Genomic DNA, 26222 nt, shown 5'->3' on the forward strand with positions numbered 1-26222 from the left:
CCGGCCATTGTTTTAGACATCTTAATGAGACGCAGGGGCTCAAGACCGAACGTGACCCCCCGTTAACCCTTTTACCCTAAAGTGTTGGGTACAGGTGTCAGTAGCCGCCCCGACCCCCCGCCCCTTAATCGTAATTCAGTGGTGATTTCACCTAAAAGCGTTTTGCCTCCATCCTTCCGAACTCTGACAGATCCAAGGTGCCGGATTTAACACTCTCGGTAGACAGCAGTCACACCAGGCAGTGAACCCTGGAGGTAGCGGGGCTAATGAAATGAACATTAGTGCACCGGTCCCTCTAATGGAGCAGCAGTAAAAGCCAAAAACCGTTAGGGAGGAGGGACGGGGGCTGGAGGCTTGGGGGGGGGGGCGGGGGGGGCGGGGAGCGGTGCCTTTTTCATTTATTGCAAATAATTATGAATGATTCAGACCCCGCCTCCCTCTCTCTTTCCAAGCCCTGCCCGGCAGAGTCCACTGCTCCAACAGCAGCGCAGGAGAGCGAGGACCATTACTGCCTCACCGTCACACACACGAGCCGGCACACACACACACACACCCGCACGCTCTCTTACTCTCTGCCTCTCTCTCTCAAACACACAGACACACAGACACACACACACACACCCGCACTCTCTCTGCGTCTCTCGCCCTATCTCTCTCTCTCTCGCAGGCACACAACAGGCACACATATACTCCCTCTCTCCTTCTTCCATTCAGCTCATTCAAACCACGGGCCAATCAGCTAGACGGCCACCCTGCGCAGCCCCGGCTCAGGGAACTTTGCAAGGTGTGAGTGTCAAAGGGGAGGACTCTCCGCTGCAGCTGGAACGGGGAGAGCCGGCCGAGGGAACAGAGTATTCCACAAGACCGGAGGCAGAGAAACAAACATCAAGAAGTGTTTCTTTTTTTTGGTTTGGACTTTTTCCTTTTCCTTTTTTTTCTTCTTCTTCTTCTTATTGTTGTTTTTATTTTTATTTTCACAATGGAATTACAATCAAATAATTTGCGAGACGAATAACACCGACAACGACAACAAAAAAAAAGAAGAGAGAAGGGGTCACAGAGGGAAAGAAAGAGACAGACCTATTAGTGAGGTTTCAGAGTGCACAGAAGACGTGGGAGAGGATTGCAGCCCCTCAGAGGAGAGCTCTCTTGCTTCCTGGCTTCCAGGCTTTTGAGTGACCACAAGTGGCAGCAGAAAGAGCAGTGGTGGTACCAGCACCAGGAGCAGCAGCAACACAAGCAGCAACAACAGCCGTATTAACAACAGAAGCAGCACCAACAGCAGCATTAACACCAGAAACGGCAACAACAGCAGCATTAACACCAGAGGCAGCGACAACAGCTGCATTAACACCAGAAGCAGCACCAACAGCTGCATTAACACCAGAAGCAGCACCAACAGCGGCATTAACACCAGAAAAAACAGTAGCAGCAGCGCAAGCAGCCGGCACTACCACCAGAAGCAGCCGCAAAACACCAGCAGCACCAGTTCTAGAAGCAGCAACAGCAGCAGCATTAACGCCAGGAGCAGCAGCGCCGGCAGCAGCATTAACACCCGGACCAGAAGCAGCAGCACCATGCCCTATGCCTGTCTCCACTGCACCCTGGGTGTCTGACCCACCATGTTCACATGGACTCCACCCGCCCCCGCTCTCCGTCCTCCTGACCTCCGGCCCGCCAGCAGCAGCCCCGCGGCGCGACCCCGCCGCCCCTCCGTCGCCAGCCCCACCCGCCTGGCGTGCCTCGCCCTGCTCCTGCTGGCCGGCACGGCGCTCGGGGGGTGCCCGCCGGGGGGCACAGGAGGAGCCGGGGGGGCGCGCGAACCCCTGCGGGCGCTAGCCGCCGCCGCGGCGGGCGCCAACTGCTCCTGGACGCTGGAGAGGCACACCCGCAGCTACAACCACCTGGAGGGCGACGTGCGCCTGCGTCGCCTCTACTCCGCCAACAAGTTCTTCCTCTGCATCGACAAGACGGGCAAGGTGGACGGCACGCGGCGGAAAAACTACGCCGACAGTGAGTACCGCCCTCCCCGCGGGGACGGGCAACCTCTGACGGCATTCCTCGTCTTTTACGAGCGGGCGTCTCCCCTTATCTGCGCCCTTTTTTTTTTTTTTTACAGCCGCTGTCATGCAGGTTGCAGTCTTTTCCCTCCGATTCACTGATTCAGCCTTTTGCTGGTGTGTGTGTGTCTGTTGTGAGTGAGAGGCGTTGCTAGGTGAGCCATCGAATACCCGGTGTGCAATCCACCTCATGGGAACCTCTGGATTGTGTTTACAGGAAAGCTGAGCTGAAGAAAGACATTGTGCATTGGTTGGCCATGTAAATTGGGTCGGGGGGTGGCGGGTGGGAATGGGGGGTTGGAGGGTTGGGGGGGGGGATTAAGTTTCGCCGGGGATTAACTTGTCAAAACTAAGTTGAAAGTCCTCCGTTTGTAATGGGGCTACGTTAGCCACGAAACATTCTCGTTGCACGGCTAATTTGCTAAACCACTGACAATTCTTTCGAGAAATCGTCATATAATTGGATGATTCAAGCCAACTTGTGTCTTCGATTATCTATTGGTCCTCGACCAACGCAGACGGTAATGTGAATTATGTGTAAACCGACATGTTAATTCTGGGTTATCCAGTGACATAACAGGTGCATCGTGTGAATCAGCTCAGGGGTAATTTATTGTAGTCGACCATTGTAAGGAGTTACTGAAACGCTTTTTTCTAGTGCCCATTCTAAGTTTAAAATGGGCAGATAATTCACCCTGAATACAGCATACCTGTCATTGTGCGTCTCCCGTGCCTTTCAAAAAATCTATGCCCCAGCCATCTGGCGCACTTCTCACCGCGTCCCGTCAGCCCGGGCTGTCAGTGTGTACGTGTGTGTGAAGAGTGTTGAGCTGGACCATACGGTCCTAGGTCCTCCACCGACCAGACGGACTTAGAAAAGTTACAGGGGGGTGGGTTCTCGAAGACGGACTGGGTCAGCTGCGTCTCTCGCGGTCACGGTCACGGGTTTTTCGACGGTCCTTGGACCGTGCAGGGATTCCCTTTGAGGTTGACATGTTTACCTTGTCATACGCATTTATCGTGAGGGTGAGTCTGCGTGGCTCCACGCGAACAGGTGCTACCGCGAACGTAGCCACGGCTCCTCGGATCAGACTCCGAACAGCCAGGCGGCGTTTACAGTCTGCCGCGACGGCACTGCCACCGATACCGGACCCCAGACGCGTAATACAAAGTTATCATTTGGGTTAATATTGTTGTTGTTCTTCAGGCCTTTTTGTGAACAGGTGGGTTAAACTAATATGAGTATGCATACAGAGAAAAAGCAGACAATACCTTTTTTTTTAACCTCACTTTAAGCCCCTCTTTTCATTTTCTTTACATTAGAAGGTGGCGAACCAGAGGCGCACTGAGATAATGCATCAGCTGAAGTAGTTTTCTTCCTCCGCAACAAAAAACATTGATTTGGAAATTGTTGCCTTTAACAAATCGCGCCCCTTACAATGCGAATGTGACCGTTAATCACAATCCTTTCACTTCCTGCAGGAAATACATATACACTCCATCGATCGAGCATTAAAGCCAGCGCATGACCTCAACGTATTGCATAAGGTATTGGTAACCAAGCTTGTAAAAACTCTTGACCTCCAGAATTAATTGACATTGATACCGCGGTTGTGCAATCGAGTGGAGTGGGAGGTTAAGTGTTGCATTTTTAATTCACATCCGCTGACACAGATACGGCACTGCTGGGTCAGAACACGGTGCCTTGCTGAGAGGTGACACGCTTCTTCGATTGTCACTGCATATTTAATTTAATTTATTTGACAGCTCTGTTTGTGCCCAGAGAGCATCGAGTTCCGCAAACGTACATATTTTGTGCCAACCTGGTGTACAATATTACCGCCGGTGCATCTGGCCAAATATGCATATTTTGGCCACTGCAAACAAAAAATACACTGAAACCAAACACCGCAAGGCACTTTCAAACACACACACACACACACACACACACGCTTGACAGTGCAGTTTTATGAATAGTCATCTATCTTCATTGATATTCAACCCTTTCTCAAATTTTCTCTTTATCGTTTAATTATCTTTTTCTCTTCCTCCCTCTCTCTCTCACTCTCTCTCTCTGTCTTTCCTACACACACAGACACATGTAAACACCCACGAGTAACGCTAACCGAACCCTCTAACCCTAACCCCCCCTTACCGAGGCTTTCCGCTGTCAGAACGTCCGCGTGAACAGAGAGTCTCGGTCGGCGCTGTCCAGACTCAACCCCCCGACCCCCCCGACCCTCCCCCCCCCCCGTCCGCCGCGAGGCGTTTAGGTTCCGTCACCACCGCAGTCCTGTCCCAGCAGCCTCTGCACACCCCAGCCCTCGCCCCCGCTCACTTTTTCCAGCCCGGGCTGCCCGCCTCTCAGGTGCACAAACAGTGGCGGTTAGTCAACGCCGCTCCGCTAATTGACGCTGGAAAATATTGTATCAATCCCAGCGGGCCCCGTGTCTGGAACAGCCGAGGGAAGAGGCAGGGAGCGGGAGAGAGGGAGGAAGGGATGAAAGAAAGGGGGGATTAAGTGCCGGAGGAGGAGATGAGTGCAGGTTCTGCGAGGGCGAAGAGCAGGAATTCAGAAGGCCGCGGCCGTGCCGGGTTTCCGTCATTCCTGATCGAACGGCAAATTCACATAACATCATATTCTGACATTAACACAGCGGAATTCTGCTGTCCGGAATTCCGTGCCATGTAACCGTTTCACAAAGCTCTACAGCTGGGAACCTTCCATTGATTGATAAGCGGAAAAAAATATATTACGCCATTTTCATACTAGAGAGATTGAGATTGACACGAGAGAAAATGCATTAAGAATTATTCTCGCAGCAAATAATACCGTTGAAAAGTGTGGTGTGTAGAAGATGTGAGCTTACAAACTGCAGGGGAATATTCTGCATCTTCTAACCTTAGAGAAGAGGTTTTAAAATAGAACAACACTGAGTGATGAGAGGCTTACGCTGATCAGTGAGAGCTTTTTGAAGTCATTCCTGGAACATGTTTTTGTCCCAGCGAGACTTCATCTTGTCCAGCTCTCTAAAGTATTTGATTAACAAATCGCTGTGATATAGATCAGAAGCAATAAATCCGTTCTCGTGCACAGCCGATAGCCAGGAAAGTGTGTGTGCGTGTGTGTGTGTGTGTGTGTGTGTGTGTGTATGTGAAACGGACAAACTACACTACAATCTTGCACAGGATACGTAGCTGCCCTTCCTCTTGTAATGTTTCTAAATAAACCAGTCTGCTTTGCTTCTATTTTTTAATATTAAAATTCAAATATTATTTACATCATTAAAATGCACTTTCTCCCCTGTATGACTCAATTTTATAAAGTGCAAGAGCCACAATTTCAAAGGGAGGGGAAAAATCAATTCAACATGTAAAGTGTCTGAAAAATAAACACGCATCATATCCTGTTCCAGGTCATAGGTCGCGCCCTGCTAATTAAGCAGAGCGGGGCAGCAAAGCTGCTGTCGCTGGAACCACAACTGCATGATGGATTGCGCCGGCCAATTATTGAGTTAGGAAACCGCCATTAGGACTGAGACAAATCATAACAAAATGCGGAGTCCGCCCGGGCCAGATTCATCTGGGTTCAAAGCCCATTTCGGACGATTATACCAGCGCGAGGTTGTTTTCCTCCTGATTTTTCATATTCCGGATCCGTGTGAAATATAGTTGGCAGGCCGACCGGCCCACGGGCGGTTTTTTTTAACGTCCCGCTTGAAAAGGACACACTGTTGGAAATGGGTGTGTGTGTGAGCTGCTGACGACATCAAACGATTGACTTAAATCCAGGCAATGACACCACGTTCAACCCAAGGAAATAAGGTCATGCGACACGTATACTCGCGAGTAATTTGCATTAAAGTGTCGGGCCTCTGTTACGATCCAGGTCTTATTTTCCCTTCTTTAACCGCTCACGTATTTACCGGCAGTTGTGTCATGTTTACTGAGTCTCTCTTGCCCTTCTCTTTCAGATGTATGAGTGTTTTTTTTTTGCAGTGATTTCATGTGCGTGTTTAGTTTGGGTGAAGCCCATGGGAAGAAAGTCTTCCACCCTCAGTAGTACACGCAGAGGAAATTGCGTTCTGTTTGTGCGGTTGAAACGAGGGGCAATAGTCTTTTGGAAATGTTGTGAGGATGGTCTCATTCACCCATTCACACACAAACACACACACACACACACACACACACAGCGAATGGCTGCCATTTAAGGCACCAGACAGCTCGTTGGGAGCGATTGGGGGTTAGGTGTCTCGCTCTGGGACACTTCTGCACACCCAGGGCGGGGGGATCGAACCGCCAAATCGACTACCAGACGACCGCTCTTACCTCCTGAACTACTGTTGCTATTTCCCTGGGATTGTGCTCCCATACCTGGTCCAGAGATACTATCAGCCATTTATGTATTTGTAAAAAAGATATAAAATTACCTCACATACCCATAACAACAAATATATTATATACAGTATACAATATATACATATTGGAGTCATATGTAGTCTGTTAGAGGTGAATTAACACTGGAAATTTTGACACTGAACACTGGACTGTGTCCACTGACACTTTAAACACTTCAAAATTCAGAAAGTATGAGCACGCTGCATGAAATCATCTAGCTCTGTTAATACTTAAAAAACTTAAAAGCTACAATTAGGGTAGCAACAACACCAACAGATAAACAGAAACACAGGGACGATGCACCTCAAGCAGTTTTGTAGTTTTAACGCGGGGAATGCACACACACACAGTGACGCTCACACAGGCCATAAAGGGACAGTATGCCCAGGGTGATGTTTGTAGTTTTAACGCGGGGATGGACACACACACACACAGTAATGCTCACACGGGCGGTGAAGGACCAGTGTGTTCAGTTTGAACGCGGGCGATGCACACACACGCGGTAACACTTACCCAGGCAGTGAAGGACCAGTGTGTTCAGTTTGAACGCGGGCGAATGCACACACACACAGTAACACTTACCCAGGCCCTGAAGGGAGAGTGTGTTCAGTTTGAACGCGGGCGATGCACACACACACAGTAAAACGTACCCAGGCCCTGAAGGGAGAGTGTGTTCAGTTTGAACACGGGCGATGCACACACACGCAGTAACCCTTACCCAGGCCCTGAAGGACCAGTGTGTTCAGTTTGAATGCGGGCGATGCACACACACGCAGTAACACTTACCCAGGCCCTGAAGGGAGAGTGTGTTCAGTTTGAACACGGGCGATGCACACACACGCAGTAACACTTACCCAGGCCCTGAAGGGAGAGTGTGTTCAGGGCGATGTCGGTAGGAGGGCAGGGCGCACTGGAACTCGTCCCACTCCTCATTATAACTTATGCAAGGCTTCGTACAAGGAGTCCCGGCCTTACAGGGAGCCGGCGGGAGGGGAAAATCCCACGAGGCCGGCCTTTTTAATCCTCCAGAATAATGGCGGCGGCCCCGGCTTTAGTGGGAAACGGTGAAAATCGATCTCCTGCCAGCTGTTCCTGGCATTGAAAGAAAAAAAAAAAAAACTAGGAACCCATATCCACACACACACACACACACACACACACACCCTGGGAATGTTGAGGGGGAAACGTGTGGCAGTCAGGCTCTAATTAGTCCGACCTAACTGGCTTCTAACACCACAGTTTGATATCATGAATGGCGAAAAAGTGTAGCAATTAGCGGCTAACAACCCGAGTCTGGACCCCTGCTTCTTCTTTTCCGTTTTTTTAGAGTGGGATCATCAGTAGGTTTATTGAGTCTGACTTTGGCTCCAAGAGCCCGTTCTCATTTTAGCCCATCCTGGGCATTTGAAAAGGTACAAAAAGGGATATAGCCAGAAGCTCAGTGTGGGCTGCCCTGTAATGAGCCACACTTAAAAACCTCGGTAAACGATACCAAGAACATTTACATTTGCATTGTTGCACTGACGACAAAGGCGAGGAAAAGAGCTTTATACACAACAAAAAAACATTCAGGAAGCCCACTGAAGGAGCCTGAATGGCACTGGCCTGAATTAATGCACTTTTTATTGAATCATTATTTAATCAACATTGCTTGCATTTCAGTTCAGCTATATTTAAATCCATGTTCCTTGTGGATTATAGGGAACAGAAGGGACATGGTCGGGGCCTGGAAAGATTTAGCCGACTCACAGTGAACAATAACATATGTAAGAATTCCAGTATTCTTCTCACAAGCTGTCAGCCAAGCGGTAACGTTTTTTGTTTTTTTTTAAATGGTGTGGGAGTTCAGGGTCCTTCTTTCCTCTTCCTCGACGAAAAGTCATTAGTGCTATTAGTAATATTATTATTACTTCTCCTGAAAGGAGGAAAATGAGTATTAATTCGATCAGGAGGGAACCGCAGGCTCTCCCGTATGGCTCTGTAGCCATCAGCCAAAGGAAATACCGCCGTCGGCACTCAGTCCTGGGTCTAAATCAACCGTCTCCCCGGCCCAAGAAACACAGACGCGGGCCCTCGGTTACGGGACCCGGCCGGACAGCCGGACCCGTTGGCAGGCGGCTGTGCCCGTAAACGCTTTTGCATTGACCCAGCGAACGGCTCACTTAAACACCGCCTCTCTGCTCGTATGACACCAGACAGCAGGTCTTGGGAAAAAATAAATATTCTGGAATTGGCTGAGAAGAAAAGAACAACATTATAAAATATTGCGGTCGCGCCGGCCAAATAGATCGTCCAATGAGCAAATCCCTCCAGGAAATATGATTTAGTACCTAAGAGGCCGCTCAGATTTGACATATATATTTTATAAATTATTTTTATAAATTGTGGGAGCACTGATTCACCGGTTTTTCACTGAGCGGGTTTTTCACAAAGCAGAATTACTGGGTTAGCTGGATAAATGAATTGAGTAAAACCAGGAACAGCTGTTCTTACTTCAGTCCATGTTCCAGTTTTGGAGGGGTTCTGGGTTTTTAGCAATCCTGCTTTGTGTTACAACTGCCTGGGGCTGCTCGAACCAGTGTGTTTGCTTTGACACCTGTGTGCCGCATAAACAAATAAGCGTTAAGCAATTCCCCTCACCCATATTTGGGCAGATAGAACTAGATTTGACCATAAACGAGACAGTAAAACGGTCGTAAACGGAGGAGTGGTGCGGCGCGTGACACTCTTGATCCCCGGCGTGTGGCTTTCGTGACTCTCGGACTTCACGCCCTCTCCCTGTGCCGGCTCCGGGGATACTGGTTGCCGTGGGAAACCCGCCCTTGTCGTCCTGTGTGCTTTCGGGCAAGGCGCCGTGGAAAGGTTTCGGGCGCACAACCTCTCCATATGGCTGCGCCAGGACCTCGTGGCCCTCCATTCGCCCTCGTTTTATGCAAATGTTACGGACCCCCTCGCTGAGAGACTGACATCTGTGACAGTCCAACAGGAACCGGTAAAAGTGTTCATCTGTGACTAATTGTTACTGGCTGGGGCCCTGGATAGAAACGATCTGCCGCTGGAAACCCGCGAGACAGAAACAACTGCTTCTCATCGTTTACGTTACAGCGAATCGCAACGGTCATGCAATACGTGCCACGGCGAACACTCCGCATGGGTGCGCGGCAACAATAACTCCAGATGTTTGACACGGAGAGTTCACCATTAGGTCCAGGGTATAATGAGGGAAGTGCTGGAGGTCAGTAACTACAACTACAACTATCAACAACTTAGTGATAAGAGTACTCTGACCCGACAACAGCACAGCTTACAGTATTCACCACGTCTGTTCGGCGTGTAGGGTGTGGTTGAATCACGGCTTATCTCGTATAAACTGTAATTACATACAGAAACTGGCTTGAAATTTGTCACAGAGCCTTGAAAGGTACAGAGCTCCCAGTGAAGCTGAATTTTCACAGTGCACTCAATGTTTACTCTTCCGTATTTTAAAATAGAGTTCAAATCTCCCACTTTTCAGCGTAGCACATGGCGAATAGGAGTGTTTCTCATTGCTGGAGAACTGGTGTACGTCCACACCGCCATTGGACTAAATGAGTTTGATCAGGATGGAAGTGGCATATTGTTGCACTTTGTGTGTGTGTGTGTGTGTGTGTCTGTATGTGTGTGTGTGTGTGTGTGTGTGCACTTGTACTGGCATATGGAAGTGCTGTAAACTGAAAAAGATGTGTTTCCTTTCCCCAGTGTATAATTAAGACCAGACCTCACCTTTAACGGATTCATATGGCCATGTTGTCCACTTCCTTCATTAAAGCAGAGAGGGTGGTCAGGGAAAGGAATTGGGGGGGGGGGAGGGGGCAGCGAGGGGGAGGGTCCGCTGGGATGCGGCAGGAAAGAAGCGCATTCGCTGGCAGAATTAATAAGTTCCCTCCCTACACAGCGTCATTTTGCCAGAAGCTCAATTCTTTTAAAAATCGGGCGGTGACCAGGTCTCCCACCGTGCCCCCTAGGCTGAATCTTTCACCTCCGTTCAAATTAAATATTGAACCACCCGGCTTAACAAAGTCGATTGAAAAAAGCCTTCCGTGTGTCACTGTACGCTTTGGGTTTGTCCATCTCTCTCAGATGAACGTCGTCAAGAGAAGAGAACAAAAGCCAGAATATAGACATCTAGTTCGGTGAAAATTGAGGTCGCGAGACGTTTTGACATATTAGGTTAAGCCAAATATAGCTCCGGTTTTATCCAGGTATGGCCCGCAACTTTAACTTTTCAGCCAAATGTAGCCAGGTTTTTCACCTGAACACCTAGATGGTTAAGTTCACCGCATAAAGGTGTTAGCTCAGCCATAAAAAATAAAAAAATCAATCAAATATTTTTTTACGTTTGCATACTGGAGAAATTAAGAAGCTGCTGCTGAGGCAGCATTGAAGTCCATCCGATCGGCCGTGGTGTTTTATGCATCGGCATGTACACGTATTCTTTTTTTTTTTAAATATATTTTTTAGGCCTTTTTCAGCTTTATTGGACAGTATATAGTATAGAGAGATAGGAAGAATGGGAGCGAGAGAGAGGGGAAGACATGCGACAAATGTCTGACGGTCGGATTCGAACCGCCGACGTTGCGGCTCGCAATAAGCATGCGGTCAGTGCTCTACAGGCTGCGCCACCGAGACACCCCATGTACACGTATTCTAACGCAGCCCCTGGACAATGAGGTGTGGACAGACGCTCTGCAAACCCCTTGTCCCCCTAACCTCGCAGCCACCCGTAACCGGGCGGTAACCGGGCGCCTCCACAAAGGCCGTTTCTGCGGGTTTAATATCGCGGAACAAGCGGTGGTAACGGACCCCGGCCGATGACAGTGCGGTAGCAATAGGAGCCGGGCGATGTGCGGACGCCGGTCGGATGACCGTAGGCGGGCCACTGAGAGACGCGGGGATATTTTCCTAACCTCCCTCCTCCACACCTTCTCTCCTGCTGGGGGTAGTGCAAGGGGTCAGGGCCTTTGGACCAGCGGAGCAAGTGACAGCTCTGGCAACCGCCCGGTCTCCCCGGCGAGCCACCTGTCACCTCCCTGTCGGCCCGTGTCATTTTAATCATGGAAATTGAGGGCAGCTACAGGGCAGGGAGAGAGTCACCGTTCCGTGTCACGTGGACGCGCCGGGAACTTTCTCTCACCTCGTCACCCCCCCCCCCCCCCCCATCCCCTCGCCCTGTCCTCTGACCCGTTTTCCATCTCATTTTCATAGCCCTTTCGAATGGCGTTGCGCGTCGCCCCCCTGTTGTCACGGTCAGGCGCTCGCTAAAACCCGAGACGTCGAAACACGCACGTTTTTATGAAAGCCTTCGCTCGCAAGACGTACATTCGCTCGCTTCCGGCGTCCCCCACAGGGAGATAATCCAGTTTTGCGGCTACAAATTGCGCACTTTCGCTCCGGCTGTGTGGCGCGGCTCTCCAAACCTCCGTGTTCAACCCCGACGGAATCCGGTTAAATTCACGTGCGGCTATTTCTGAATTAGCATCGCACGCTTTTTCCAATAAGCAGCTCGAGATGAAGGGCGAAAAGCGTAAACAAGACCTGTTTTTTCCCCCCCCACCCCCCTCCCCACTCCTGCTTTCACTCAGGACCACGTCTGGACAGAAAACCAGCAGCAGATGCAACCCCACGCAATTTAGTGGCACTCGGGAATGACCTCACATTGTTAATTCCCCCCGTCTCTTGATGCTCAGAGGCACAGGAAACGGCAGAAGCTGTGAGTCACAAAGCGCTCTCGCGAATCTGCTTGGAACTATCTGTGAAGTCTTTGATAGTGTTCGCCCATTACGGATGTGATGCATGACTTGGAGGCAGTTTCTCTCTCTCTCCCCTTGATTAAAGAAAATCCCATTTTTGGGTCGGGTTGCGGGCCTCCTTTAGTGCCACACAGGTTCAGACGGATGACCAGAGAGGTCCTTCCTTAACCCTTTTCACCTCCCCCCCCCCCCTCTCCCCCCCTGCTCTCCCCCGGGGAGAACATCTTGGTGGATCTACACCCTCTTCAATCTACATCACCGTTCTCTGATTGCCCTGCCTAGGAGCAGTCAATCGATTGATTGATGTCCCTCCTGCCTTATTATGCAAATTGAGCTCTTACAACCGAATTTGCATTGTTCCACCGGACTTTCTGACATTACAATTATGAAGAAAGCCTTCCTGAGTCAGATGACGTTCGTTACATGTGGGGTAATCAGGAGAGGCAGAAAGACAGACCTATTTTCTGTGTAACTTGGTTTCAAGACCCAATGTCTTCATTCAATAAATTTAATCATTGGCTAACCAGCTTGACGTTGGCCGGAGATGTGATTGTGGATTTCTCTGCAGTGGGAAGCTACAGTGCAGTCCGTATGTATTTGGACAGTGATACTGTATAAAAAAAGGGCTGCAGATCCTCCACGGATATGGATGTAAATATCTGCTAATTAAAGCTGACAATCCCTACTGTAACCTACAGTGAGGTTATTGTGCTGGATTAAAGACAGAGGCAAAAAGCTAAATCTGTGTCACAGTCCAAATACTTACAGACTGTACTGTGTGTCATCACGTGGGCTGTGTAAGAACACTGTCCACTTGGCGCTGAAAATATTTCACAGTTAGTGACATAATAAAAGGCAGCCATGGTTGCATAAATAGGACGTATAAGCATGTCCGTCTGACCTACTGGTTTTTCATTTCAGTAGCTGTTTCAGTAGCTTCTACTGTTGCTGTTACGGTTGTCTACTGGAGTGAGATGTGACTGACCAGCCACCTCCCTGGCACCCAGCTGTCACTCACAGCTGATTGACAGTAGCTTTCCATAGCTGAAAACCATGCACGTGAAAAGCCGTTGATATGCCATGTAGGTGTTCAGGTGTAAACTTGGCTAGATTTGGTTGAAGAGTGAAAGTTTTCTTGCCGACTAGGACATAGGCAGGCTATATCTGGTTAAGACCTGAGCTATATAGTGGTTGACCTAATCCATTGATGCCAAAACATTTATCAACATAGATTTCAGAGTAGTGTTAAGTTTATGTTTTAATGCTTCCTGAAAATGACATCTTTGTGACATAAAGTCTTCAGTCCTTTGAACAGTGGCATGAACTTTAAACGTTAAAAAACGCGGCTTCAAAACCAAAAGTTGACATGATTTCGTTTGCCAGACCTGATATCATCATTCGTGAAGCAATATTCCCGTAGAGGTATACTTCCAAAAGACAGAGGACACATGCGACTTCACGTGCAGCCTCAATTAGCTGTAAACAGTAAGTGTCATTGGCAGCTACGGGATCATTTTTACTTGATGAACTGGGTCTAGGTTATGCCATTTCCTTAATTACCCATAATCTGAATCTTTCGCGATGCTGTCCCGAGCGGACCCGCTAAACGAGCTGGACAATGGCGGAAAAACTTCTCCCGCTTGACCCCCCCCCGAACGTGAGAGCGCTCCCTGACACGAGCGTTCTCAGGTTGTGATGAAAGAGATCTTATCCCGCCTCCGCGGGACGGCGGGCGGTTTCACATGCCCACAGTGCGCGGCCTCTCAGGGGTCCCGCTCCTCCGTCCCGGGGCCCGCTCTCTCTCTGCGGGTAAATCAGCCAGACGGATCTCTCATTTGCGGGGCTGGAGTAATGGGTGACCTTTGACCCGCCATCCCCCCCCCCCCCGCAGCCCCTACGAGGACCGACTGTGGGAACTGTCTGCTTTATCTGCGAGCGGTAATTGGCTAATGAAACACTTCCGCAGCGAGGCCCTGGTCGTGCTTCGCTGGAGGGGGGTTTCGGGGCTCCGGCGGGGCCGGGGGGGGGGAGAGAAGGGGTAGACGGGAGGAAGAGGAAGCACCCTGCAGTCTGAATATTCATTCGGTTTCCTGTGAATGTACAGGCGGGAGTTATCGGCATCGGGATCTCCCCCCAGAAACGTTTCACTTCTTACATGCCTTCGCAAAGAATAAAAACCATCAGGTCCCAAACAGGAAGGATCGCAATCTGTCCACATTTTGGGCCTTTTTTTTTTTTTTTAAACGTTTTTTCAGGGTCAGTCACACTGGCATAATGTTAGTACTGCCAATGAAATGCAAGTCTTGAATGAGATGTCTTGTCCAAAATAAGACTCCCGGGCAAGGGAAGTGGAAGATTACAAGAACAAAAGAAAAACGCTAAACTTATTCGGCGGAGGGACCTGCGACAGTGCAGATTAAGACCAGCGAATAAAAATTCGACAAAACAAAAAAAAAAATCACTCAAGTAACATTTAAGGTGTTAAATATACGAATGGAAGAAAATGATGGCGAAAGTAATGAGGTGCGCTAACTAGCATAGCATATTAGTACCGAATATGTCCGCCACTACAGCAGTAACCCCAAAACTCTTGCTTCAACATCGCCCGCTTTACAGTACATAAGGAAGTCATTACTTTTTGCTCAGTCACGCTCAGTTAGCCATCACATAAATACCAGGAGTGAATTATTTTTTACTTTGTTTTGTGGCCTAATGAAAATTCTTTGATTTTGAGCCATGCTAACCTAATCACAAGTTGTTTTGTTTTTTTGTGACTCACATTACGCATGCTACCTGGATAAATAGAGGCATCAAACTACAAACTAATGAAATGGACATACACAGGACAGGTACAGAAAGTTATGACTTGGCTGATTTGTTAGCCATGCTGTGCGTAGGTAGAGAAATAACAGTTGAACCATGAAGTGTGTATCAATGCAGGCCGCAAAAAAACACCTGTCTTATCAACCTTATCTTTTATTCTCACACAAAAAAGAAAGCAAATTACAATTAAAGTATTCATCAGCAAAAGATACATTTGGGACTGACAATATAGCACGATATATTTTCAAGTTCAAACGCAATTATAGTATTGCCAGCTAAAATCTAAAAACTCAAATCCACACTCATACATCCCAAGCTGCGCTAATTTCCTTGTTAGTTAAGGTGCCCGTGCTTTAACAGTGACCTACCAATAACGTGACAGTGTCTTCGGCCATGCATATCACCCGCGGATGCACGACAGCAAGTCGAGCTAGTGCTGTTTATTCGTATTACACGCATTCTTAATCACGGAAGCTGTTTCCTTAGCATTGAGAATAGCGTAATTAGCACCTATGCCAAGAAGCCGCGGTCCTTCGTGCCGTTGTCGCGGCCTCTGTACCTGCGCGCAGGTAACGTCAGTCAGAGCCGTCGCCACGGCGGCAGTTCAAAGCGAGCCGGAGTCGGGGGGGGCGGCGGGCCCCCTCCCCTCGTCCCCGGGTGACCCCTGCTCCCCCGCGTGGCCCCCGCGGCCTCCGCGGACCTCACCCCGGGTCCGTCACGCCACTCAGGTAAGGGGACACCTGTAATTTGCTTTAATAGCCTTTTGGAAGGGCCCCGGGGCTAATCCCCCGAGCGCTTATTCAACGCCGCATAATGGGGGGAAGCGGAGTAGAATGGCGCACTTGAAACTGTACCAGCTCCGGATTGTGTGCGAGAGAATGTCGGCCGCGCCGATTGGCCGGCGGGGCAGCGTTTCAGCCCCTCGCTCGCGGGCTCCCGTCCGGCCCTCGCGCACTTTTTTCCGGCGAGAAACCCACACTCGCTGAGCACTTTATTAGGGACGCCCCGTGTACCCACTCACTCACGCGATTGTCTACTCAGCCAATCGTGTGGCGGCGGTGCAGTGCGTTCGGTCGTGCAGATACGGGTCGGGAGCTTCGGTTAATGGTCACATCGAGCGTCGGAAGGTGGAAAAAATTTGATCCGAGTGACTTTGATTGGTGGCAGACAGAATCAATTACATTACAATGCAGGTTGGGAATTCAATTGAAATTCTCAATTCAATTCAATTGTATTTCTATAGAGCTTTTCACAGAGGACAGTCACAACAACATAAAAAATATTCAATTAACTAATTAATTAAGTGTGAATCCACAAACAACATTCTGGGGTTTTTTTAATTAATTAATTAATTCTATTTGAATCTAATCTAATTTTAGCTCTAATCTAATTGAATATAAATTATATTTGCAATTAAAAAGGAATGAAAACACGAACAAACCTGCAAGAGGTTATCCGGTTTGTATTACAAGACAAAGATATTCATAGAAATTTAAAGGAGAATATTCTGGAAAGGTTTTTCACCTTATTGACTGTAACATTGTTAAAAAGGGTGTTTCTTTGAAAGACAACGTCAGAATCACCACAAGCACATGCAAGCTATAAAATCATCTCCCTATAAACATACAGTAACTAAGATCCTGTGCCAGGTTAATCTTTTACTGGGGGTTTTATGTATTTCAGAAGGAATGAGTGATACTTTCCATCGCTTATCTGCTGTGCTAACACTGACATACGGGCAGGATTTATTTTCCTCCTGACACAATTTTAGAAAATAGTTCTGAGGAAAAGTAGTAGTAGTAGTAGTAGTAGTAGTAGCTTTATTAAACTTAACATTTTTTTTTCAGTTCAAGAAAATGTGTTCTGGCCCACAAGCTGGATTGATGTTTGTTTGTCCGTCCGTGACCACTTATTATTGAGCGCTTTGCGGTTCTTTTTCATGACCGCAGTATTTTTTTGGGGGGGAAATATCATCGAGCAGCACATTTTCATTGTACTCTAAGCATGCAGAAAGCAGAGCGAGAGAACGCGAGAAGAAAGAACCTGCTGTACGCTGGGTGAGAAGCTAACACGGCTGAACTGAACTGCATTCCGTCTTCAGCAAAACAGGTGTTTCCTCCCAGAGTGTAGTGGAGGAGTTATGATGATGTAATAGGGCTCACAGTGATGATGTAATGGGGCTCACAGTGATGATGTAATGGGGCTCGCATGCTCTTTCTGTCAGCTGGAATTAAGAACAGCGATTTTGTGTGTGTGTGTGTGTGTGTGGGGGGGGCGGGGGGGGGGGAGGGGACGACTTCTCTCTGCACTGGTGGTAACCCCAGAGAAACACAGTAAAACAGCCAGTGTTAATTCAACTGCAGTAGAGCCCAATAGAGAACATATTTCCTCTCCAAGAGTTGTTATAACACTGAACATTTTACCGAGAAGAACCAGACGAGGTGGGAAAACAGGCATTCCATCCTGTTTTGAATGAGCATGAGTTTTTTTGGTTTTTCTTTTGTAATCACCAGGGTTGCCAGTTCTGATAAGAATCAACAATCATCAGATGATTTCTTGCTCATTTACCACCACTAGCTCGTTTTAGTCAACACCCCCCCCCCCCCACCCTCCCGGAGTTGCTCAGCTATTCAATTGAAGGGTGGGGGGTATTGAACGTTTTTGTTTTTGTTTGGGAGGGGGTGGGTAAAATGAGGTGGGGAGCTGTGTGGGTCCGTCTAAGAGGTTTGGTAGATAATGTTATCAGTCTCATATCAGCTCCCATCCCTCAGGAGGGACGGAGGAATGCAGGGAAAACAACAGGAATGCAGGAAGGGGAGGAATCGGCCCTGCCTGCTCTTTTCTCCGTCTTCTCATCTTCTGTTCGCCCGTCTCCTTTGGGCCCGGGCCACACGCGAGGGACAGAGGGACACGGGCGTGTCCGGAACGTTCTTCCTGTGCCCTACTTCTCTGTGGCAAAGCTGGACGCTGGTTCTGGGCGGTCGGCCTGGCCCGGGCTGCCCAGGTCCGCACCTGTCCTTGCGTTTGCTGTTGCGTCACTGCTGTCTGGACTCCAGTGTTTCTCATTATATGACCATGCGGTTCAAAAATAATAACATCAATTACAATGTAAGAATGTAAATTACTGTCTATGGGTGACAGGACTAAATTAGGCGTGAGCAGCTTTCTGACTTTAAGTATCCCTTCAATCCTGGACTGCCCGGTCTGACATCACTATAAACAGACTGCGAATTAGAATAAAAGACCCATGACCAAACGGCTCTACACCCACATGCAGCGGACACCCAGGTCGGCAAACCGCATCCAAGAACGGGGAAGAGCCGGAGCCCGCTTCATACGGTAATGCGTAAGGGGGATAATGAGTTTGCAATGAAGGAGATATCACCCAGATGTTTTCCGCGGAAAACACGTCGGCCTCGCCAAGCGTCGGTTCAACTAGGTTTTCTTTCCTGTCCGTCAAGTTTATGGACGTGGAAGAGGAGGCAGGGATAGACTCCCCTGACGGACCCAGGACAGGCAGGGCTTGCGGAAGGGTGGCCGCGCGGCGTTTAGTGTGGGAACAGCCTGCTAGAGACAGGCCCCATAACTCTTTGGGTGGGAGAAATAAATCATCTCTCCGCCCTCGGAGAGTGGATATGCGTGAAGCCATGTCCAGAGAGGCAGGGCCCAGCGCTGAGCCCGACAGCTGCGTCTGGCCTGGAACTTTGTGGAACACGCGGGGTGGTAGGGTAGCCACAAGCCTGTTAAAGAGATTTTTACATTTTATACCGCCATCCAGCACCTCGCTGCCTCCGGTGAGCAGGTGAAGGCATCCGACCGTACGTGAGACGGATGCCTGACTGGCACAAAGCCCTGACAGGGGCATTATTCATAAAGAAAACAACAATATAAAACGTCTCCAACTGATCCCAGTGGAACTGACTGCAAACTGCAGGAAAGTCGAATCAGACAACACTCAGCGCACTTTTCCCCGAGATTCCCTTTTTTTCTCCTTTTTTTTCAGCGGTAAGCTTGGTTTTCTTTCTTCTTTTTTTCGTTGACTTTATCACAGATTTTTAAAGTTTTTTTCGGCTAAGTATTTACTTTGCGGCTTCGGCCGTGGCTGATTTTAATGATGCGGCGATGCCTCGACATCCAGGGACACGCTCCGATGGTCGCCCCTCTCTTTGGTGCGCACCACCGCCGTTCCTACGCTCCGTATCTGACCACTCCGCTCCAACATCTGGTTGCACTTTCTGGATGGCTGGCCTTCATTTCGCTAACAGAAGATTGGCTCCGCTTAACATTTGCCTTCCAGTGCGGGGCTCTTGTCGGCTGCTCCGCGTGGTTTTTTTTTTAGCGGTTGTTTCTCCGTTTGGCGGTATGGCGCCCCCCCCCGCTCCCTCTCCACCGTGGTCGTCCGCTCGTTCCGGCCGGGCTTCGATTGAGATTCAGCCGGCCCACCGCGGCTCCCCGCTGGGTCCCCACGCTCTCGCTCACATGGGCGATAATGGGCAGTACATGCGGCGTCGAGCAGCGTCAAACGACCCCAAAACAAGCGGCCGCAACCCCCCCCCACCTCCGCGTGTGCAGCGCGAGCACACAGGTGCCTGGCCTTAACCAACTTTATATGAACTAACCAGGCGATTATGCACAATGTCGAATCTACCTCGACCGGCCATCTTGAGTTCTCTATCGCACTCCTTCACAGTGGACTTTAAAGCTAAAACAAACAGCTGGAAGCGTGAATTTTCAAAGGTAAACTGCCAAATCTCAGAACTTCCTGTATTGCTGTCCAGCAGAATAAATCAGCTAATAATACCACAAGACTGTAAAATTAGGACAGGTGGTGAAAAGTGCAAAAATGATGTGACATGTTGAAGAATATGTATGTAATGTTACATTCCCAGCAATCCTCAAACGTTCAAGCCAACTCACGTTGACTGAAGTAAAACCTAATATTTTGAGGTTGGAGTCCCAACAGACTCCCATAGCCCCAGTAAGTGGTCCCTTATATTCCCAATACTGTCAGACTAGAACTTAATGGTATATTAGGTTTCTCGCAGCCTCTCGTTAAAAACAGTAATCATTCAGGCAGTATCGTATGCCTATGATAGAATTATCAAGCTTCCAGTAAATCCACTATATATAGCCTGTGTGGACCCATTAAAAACACCATTCGGTATCAATCAACCGGCTATCAATAAAAGCTACCAGGCAGTTCAATTCAAGCAGTGGAGCTCCTAGCCCATGGCCAGAACCACTCGATAACAATTTCATTACAGGTAATTTATCATCATTGCCATTAATAAAAAAAAAATCTGGCGAGAAGCACGGGGTAGCAAGCGCTTGAGGAATGAACTGGCGGTCAGCTTCTGGTGGGCTGGCTGGAAGGCAGACAGACTAACGGCAGACCGATGTGTGGCGGGGGGGGGGGTGGCGGGGGGAGGGCTGAGGCTGTGTAGCGGGGGGGGGGGGGGGGGGAGTGGAACCGAGCAAAACACAACAAAACGCAACACGCGCAGGACGTAACAGCACAGCGGTTCTCAGTTGCCCGTGCCGCCAAAGGCCTATCAATCTATATCTCAAAACAATGAACGCGAAGGTGATTTATGGTCTGGAAATGAGTTATGTGACACACTGTTCTGAAAACCCGTCCCAAGAGGAAGAGGGGGAAAAAAAACAGGACAAAGTAGAATTCTAACCTATTAAAAATGTTCCCGTTGACAGACGGAGATACGGGATATTATGATATGACGTCCGCGTTGCTGTGCAATCAAGCATGAGAGCATTGTTGCTGTGCTAGTATCTGCGGGGTTTCTTTCACCGTCACTGCAGAGAATGTGAGGAATCGAGGTTCATAATCAAGCCTCTCTCTGTTCAATACATACTTATATGTCAATACGTATAAATTACATGACGTACAAAACACATAGGCAGTAACGTTAAAGAGTTAAAGAAAGTCTCAAAGGAGGAAATACTTTAGTAAGGCCCATGCAGATACAGTGAAATCACCTGTGTGGTCCGTGCACGGATGAGTTGGCAGCCGCTGCGTTGACAGGTTTAGACATTTTGCGCTACTGTTCGAAGAACTGGCTGATCCTCTGAGAATATAAAACACAGCAGTTCATTGAGTTAAAATGTAGTTTTACAGTACACATTTAACTATTGAACCATATGTCTGAAGGTGAATTTGTAAACAAAATAAATACCTTGCCATTTTAACAATTTAACAATGTTAGTGCAGAATGTCTGCTATAGTAGTACTTGTGTTTCACTGTCCTCATTATGTAGTATTTCAGATATCCTGCCTGCCAATTTTCTATTTAGCTCTCTAGTCCCAACAGCAATTACGCCATTTGATTTAATCTAAAGTTTGCAAGGGTGGTCTCCCCCTGCCACGCAGATTACTGAGGCAGACAAGGCATGGCATGTGCTACAGATATGATGCCCCATCTGGAATAAAGACATATATCACGTTTGCCTAAAAACTCTTCAGACAGCCTAGAGCAGGGATGGCCAACTCCAGTCCTGGAGGGTCGGTGTGTATACAGGATTTTCCTGCCACCAGTTACCCTGGCTCAATCGGCTATTTAGCCATATCCACCGTGACCGATTCGCTCGTAAATTAGACCACAGTGAAACGCAACAAGAAAACAACATTTACCAGCTGCTGTTTATATCATGTAATGTTGCTAAATATGACAGATAGTGTAAATGATTGGGCTAATTTAACAATTAAGAGCAGAAATCCAGAAACAGATATGGCCCTCCTTGCCCATCCCTGGCCCAGAGTTACTGTCGGAGCAAGTCGTGGCCAAAGACACTTCCCAATGGCCAGGGGAGAATCATAATATGGCCCGCAGCCAGCAAAAATGCACTTGTAAGATGGAGAGAAAATTCTCTAAGAACGAGAGCCTCTATACTTGCCTATTCAAACATCAGAGACCAGCAAGGTAGAAACCTACTGGCGTGAAGTTAAGCCTCTCTTTCTCTCTCTCCCTGTTCCCCCCCATTGCCTTCCTGAGTATGGACAAAAGAAGAGGGTCTGGAGAGGTCTAAAAAGCACTAGACACTCATAAAAATGACAAGAAAAGGCCAAGTGGGGTCTATTGTCCTCTCCTCTGTCTTCTCGTCCAGCAGTGCTGGCTGCTGATGAGACGGGCACAGCTAAGTCACATCCAAGTACAACCAGGCACAATGGAATATCCATTCTTCATTTTAATTTACACGGCGGAGCAAAGCAGTTTGCCCTGTTTAACGGGAACGTCAGTGAGTGCAGACGGTTTTACGTCCGGCACGTTTTTAAGGCACAAGTTTGTGTTTTCTTCGATGCGTTCCTTTGAAATGCATCGATTTAACTTCATCAGACGAACTCCAACCGAAAATACGCATTTAAAAAGAAATAAAACACTAATTCCGACACCATTCAATTGAGGTGTTAAAACAGTTTTGATAGTTTCGGTGCTCACCCTCGACACATACAAACATACAGGGTCCATTGCTCTGTCTCTTAAATATCTCTCACAAAACACATTCAGACACACTCCCACACAGACCTACACACACAGAGACCCCCACACACACACACACACACACACACACACACACACGGACACACACACACCACACTACTTTTCGCTACTTTTAGGTGGGTCAGATCAGATCAAAGGTGCTGGTCACAGTCATTAGGCTCAGTAGTGAAGAACCAACATGAAAAGCTCGTGTTTTGAAAAGGAGGGCAAAGAAAAAAAACAACAGGGCCCTCTCCATTTAAAAGGCAAGCAAACTGTGAAATAATTGAAAAGGTATGTCAATCAAGAGCAGCCGCCCAGCAGGAGCGCGCCGATTCCCAGGCTCTGGCCCGGCGGAGCACAGGGCCAGCGAAGGCAGCTGAAGGGGGCAGCCACCCAAATGAAAGAGGGGCTGAGAGAGAGGAACAGAATCTTTCGCTTAGCTGCTTGGTCTTTCACCTAATTCTTCCTCCCCACCCCCTTCCTCATTTAATTGTGGTGGGAGGAAACTTTTTTCCCCCCTCTCAAGAAACCCCCCCCCCCCCAAGAAAAAGAAAACGCTCAGTCATTAATAAGATCCTGGCCCCCGAATGCACTGTCATTGTTCCTCCACCTCTGCAGGTGAATAACGGAGCTTTTTTTGGGGGGACAGGAGGGCAATTGGAGGCAACATCATTCTATGACCCCCCCCCCCCCCCCACCTCCCCCATCCTTATTACTGCCACCTCCACCCTTGCGCTCCCCTCCCGACCCGACCCGTCCCATACCACCGTTCGACAAAAGCGACCCTGTCAGACTCCTATTTTTCTCTTTCCTTTTTGGCTTTTTTTTTTTTTTTTCAAGGTCAGAAAAGGCTGAATGATCTGACGATGGGCTCACTTCCAAAAAAAAAAGGGGAAAAAGAAAGAAAAGAGAACGAGTAAAAAAAAGAGACCGGGCGAAAGGGCTTGTTCTGAGCTTCTTTTTTTTTTGGAGAGAAAAAAAAAATCCCATAGAGATAGAAAAATGGTCAATCCACACTTGACTAAACGTGTATAGGCCGGGATTTGCTTGTAATAGCCGTTTGGTCTTATGGACGGCTTAGGCCAAAACGAGTCAAAGGTTAACAGATTTTGCCGAGGGCAACAGGGGGACGAAATGGCCTTTCATCCTCACCTTACCGAATTTAAAACAGAATATGAACATTTTCAAGTGTTACCGGGCAATCTGCGGTACTTTTGAATAGTGCTTCTGACTCAATGTGCAGTTTACTGCCCGTACATCAGCTTATGAAAGCTCACCTACATGTACAAGAACTTTGGTGGAAATTGAACTGAGGATGATGTTTGGCACATTTGAACATATTTAGAGCATCAATGGGTAATTAAGCAGTCTCATAATTTGTGCATGTTATGCAATGTGTCCCCTTATTTTCATCCTAAAATATTTTTTGTTCATTTCAGAGGACACTGTACTTGCACTATTACATGGCATGACAACGTGACACTTAAGCTGGCTGCTCAGAAATCAGAACAAAGCGTAAGGACAGATTGAATAGTGCATTATGCATATACTGCAGGTTTTATATAATGTTTATTGATATACCGTGCATTGCAAATATAAGTAAAAATATTACTACACTTGCAACCTCAGTGAGCACTTGTGCGATCTTGAGACTTAAGTCTGTAAAGGTCAGATAGCCGTGGAGAAAATTACCTTAATACCTTACAAATACCTTACTATACAATGATCTTCAAACACAATGGGGTGAATTTTCAAAGGGGACTGGGAGATTTGGATTGGTGTAACTTGCCTTTATGGATGTTTGGTCAAGCGTCTAAGGTTGGAGCTATTTTTCAAAAGAACGTAAAATCCCCACCTCAAGTGCTCAGACCTTTGTCTGGTCCCATCTATTCAGTTTCCCCCTGCCAGTGTGGGCGGGCAGAGGGCCTGATACAAGCAGCAAGCAGAAGAGCGAGTTGCGTGATGACCAATGGATCAACGATCAACAGCCACTACTTCTACTTTGCACATTGTACACTCAAAAAAATAAATGGTTACAATACCCTGTGATCCCATTGAAGAGCCATATGCACTTAAACGGTTATTTGCCAGGAAGCTTTCACACTTCACACCTATGACAGAGGGTTCCATAAAGAACTATAAAAGGTTCCTCTATGGAATCAAGCCAAAGAACCCTTTCAGAACCCTTTTTTAATAGTGTATATACATACAAACATGAGCCTTTTTCGGTAGACCTTAGATAGATACTAGCAAGCCCAGAAACGCAATTAGATACATTTTGGTATTTTTACTGCTAGTCGTGTCACTCTTGTTAAATAAGACCAGTGGGCTCACTGTTCCGTGTACAGTTTATCCACATCAGCATGGCTGCATGGACACTTCAAAGATGCAGCGGATGAAAATTAGAGGCAACAGCACTTTCAGGCACCAGCGGTTTTCATTGGACTTGACCGATCCCTATAAAAGCACTGTGAGCTCCAGACGAGGATGAGGAGGCCAGCCTAATTGCTTACGAGCCGCTTGCACGCTCATGGTGTTAATGCTACACCTTTGTAAACGCTCCCTGTAAATAGGACACTGTCGCCAACCGGAGGAAGCATCCGCTAAGACCCAGGTGTAAATGAGGAGTAAATGGGCTCATTCCCATCCTTTATTTTTCTCATATTTTTTATTTTCCTTTTTCAACTCCTAGCTCCACCTATCGGGAGAGGCTAGAAAAAGAGGGGAAAAAAATCTTGGGGAAACAGCCATGTCCGTTAAAGACACAGCAGATGGGGAGAGGTGGATCATTTATACCTGATGCCTTCCCAAAAAAAAAAAAAGATATCCCGCATAGGATGCGTTCATGTTTCCTTGCTCAAAGGCAAGTCCCTAACTTCTACTTCTAGTTGCTAGAAGGAACATTTAACGAGTTGGAAGGCCCTTAAAGTTGAATATTTCTGGGTCGGGAGCAAGGAAAAGAAAGAAGAGGAGAAAAATAAGCTGCAGGAATGAGCCCCATGTGTGCCTTGCGTGGGCAGCTGGAGGTGTGGGCGGGCGATACTTACCCATGCGTGCCAGAGAAGAATGACACTCAACAGTCCCGTGTTTATTTTGCCTCTCTCTTTAATTCTTTGTAGAAGGTGACCTCACCCTGCATGGCGAAGCTGTTGGAAGGTTCGCCTTCCTCCTGCTGAAGGGGGAAGCCCTGAGGTCTGAGGGCTACCTGGTAGGGGTAGCCATGGGGGGAGGTTGGTTACTTTGCACGGTGGCAATACGTCTCAAAGATCTTAAAAGATCTGCTTTGTCTGATTCTGTCCTTATCAAACCAACCGGGGCTGTCCCGTACGGCATGCCATAAAGCGGGCCCTCATCCACTTTTCTAAACCCTCAAGTACAGGCAGATATCAATCGCAGCTTCGCGCTGATTTCGCTCCATTTAATCACCTCCATTGACGGCGAGGAATCCGCTTTGCTGCTCCTAACCACGTCAAAGCGCTCACGCGCTGTCCAAAAAAACGCCTCAGTGCCACGTTTAGACCGCTCGTGTTTTTCTTCTGAAGCCAAAGTCCTGGTTCAAATAAATAAATAGGGGAGTGGTGGAAGCACAGGCCCAGTTGCACCTGCTCAACCCCCGGAGTGTGCGTTTATTTTTCATCTTTGAGCGCTTTTCGCCA

The 26222-nt window shown here is 48.1% G+C and overlaps 1 protein-coding gene across 1 annotated transcript in view; it reads left to right on the forward strand.

Moving 5' to 3' along the window:
* The first annotated feature begins 1622 nt into the window (after positions 1-1622).
* The window catches only part of fgf22 (fibroblast growth factor 22), a 28519-nt gene continuing 3919 nt past the window's right edge, over positions 1623-26222 (forward strand). Inside the window, exon 1 of the mRNA XM_061237817.1 lies at positions 1623-2013. Within this exon, the coding sequence (XP_061093801.1) occupies positions 1623-2013 (391 nt within the window). The remainder of the gene's footprint in view (positions 2014-26222) is intronic.

The sequence above is a fragment of the Conger conger genome, chromosome 4 (genome assembly GCF_963514075.1).
Source record: "Conger conger chromosome 4, fConCon1.1, whole genome shotgun sequence".
NCBI classification, from domain to species: Eukaryota; Metazoa; Chordata; class Actinopteri; order Anguilliformes; family Congridae; genus Conger; species Conger conger.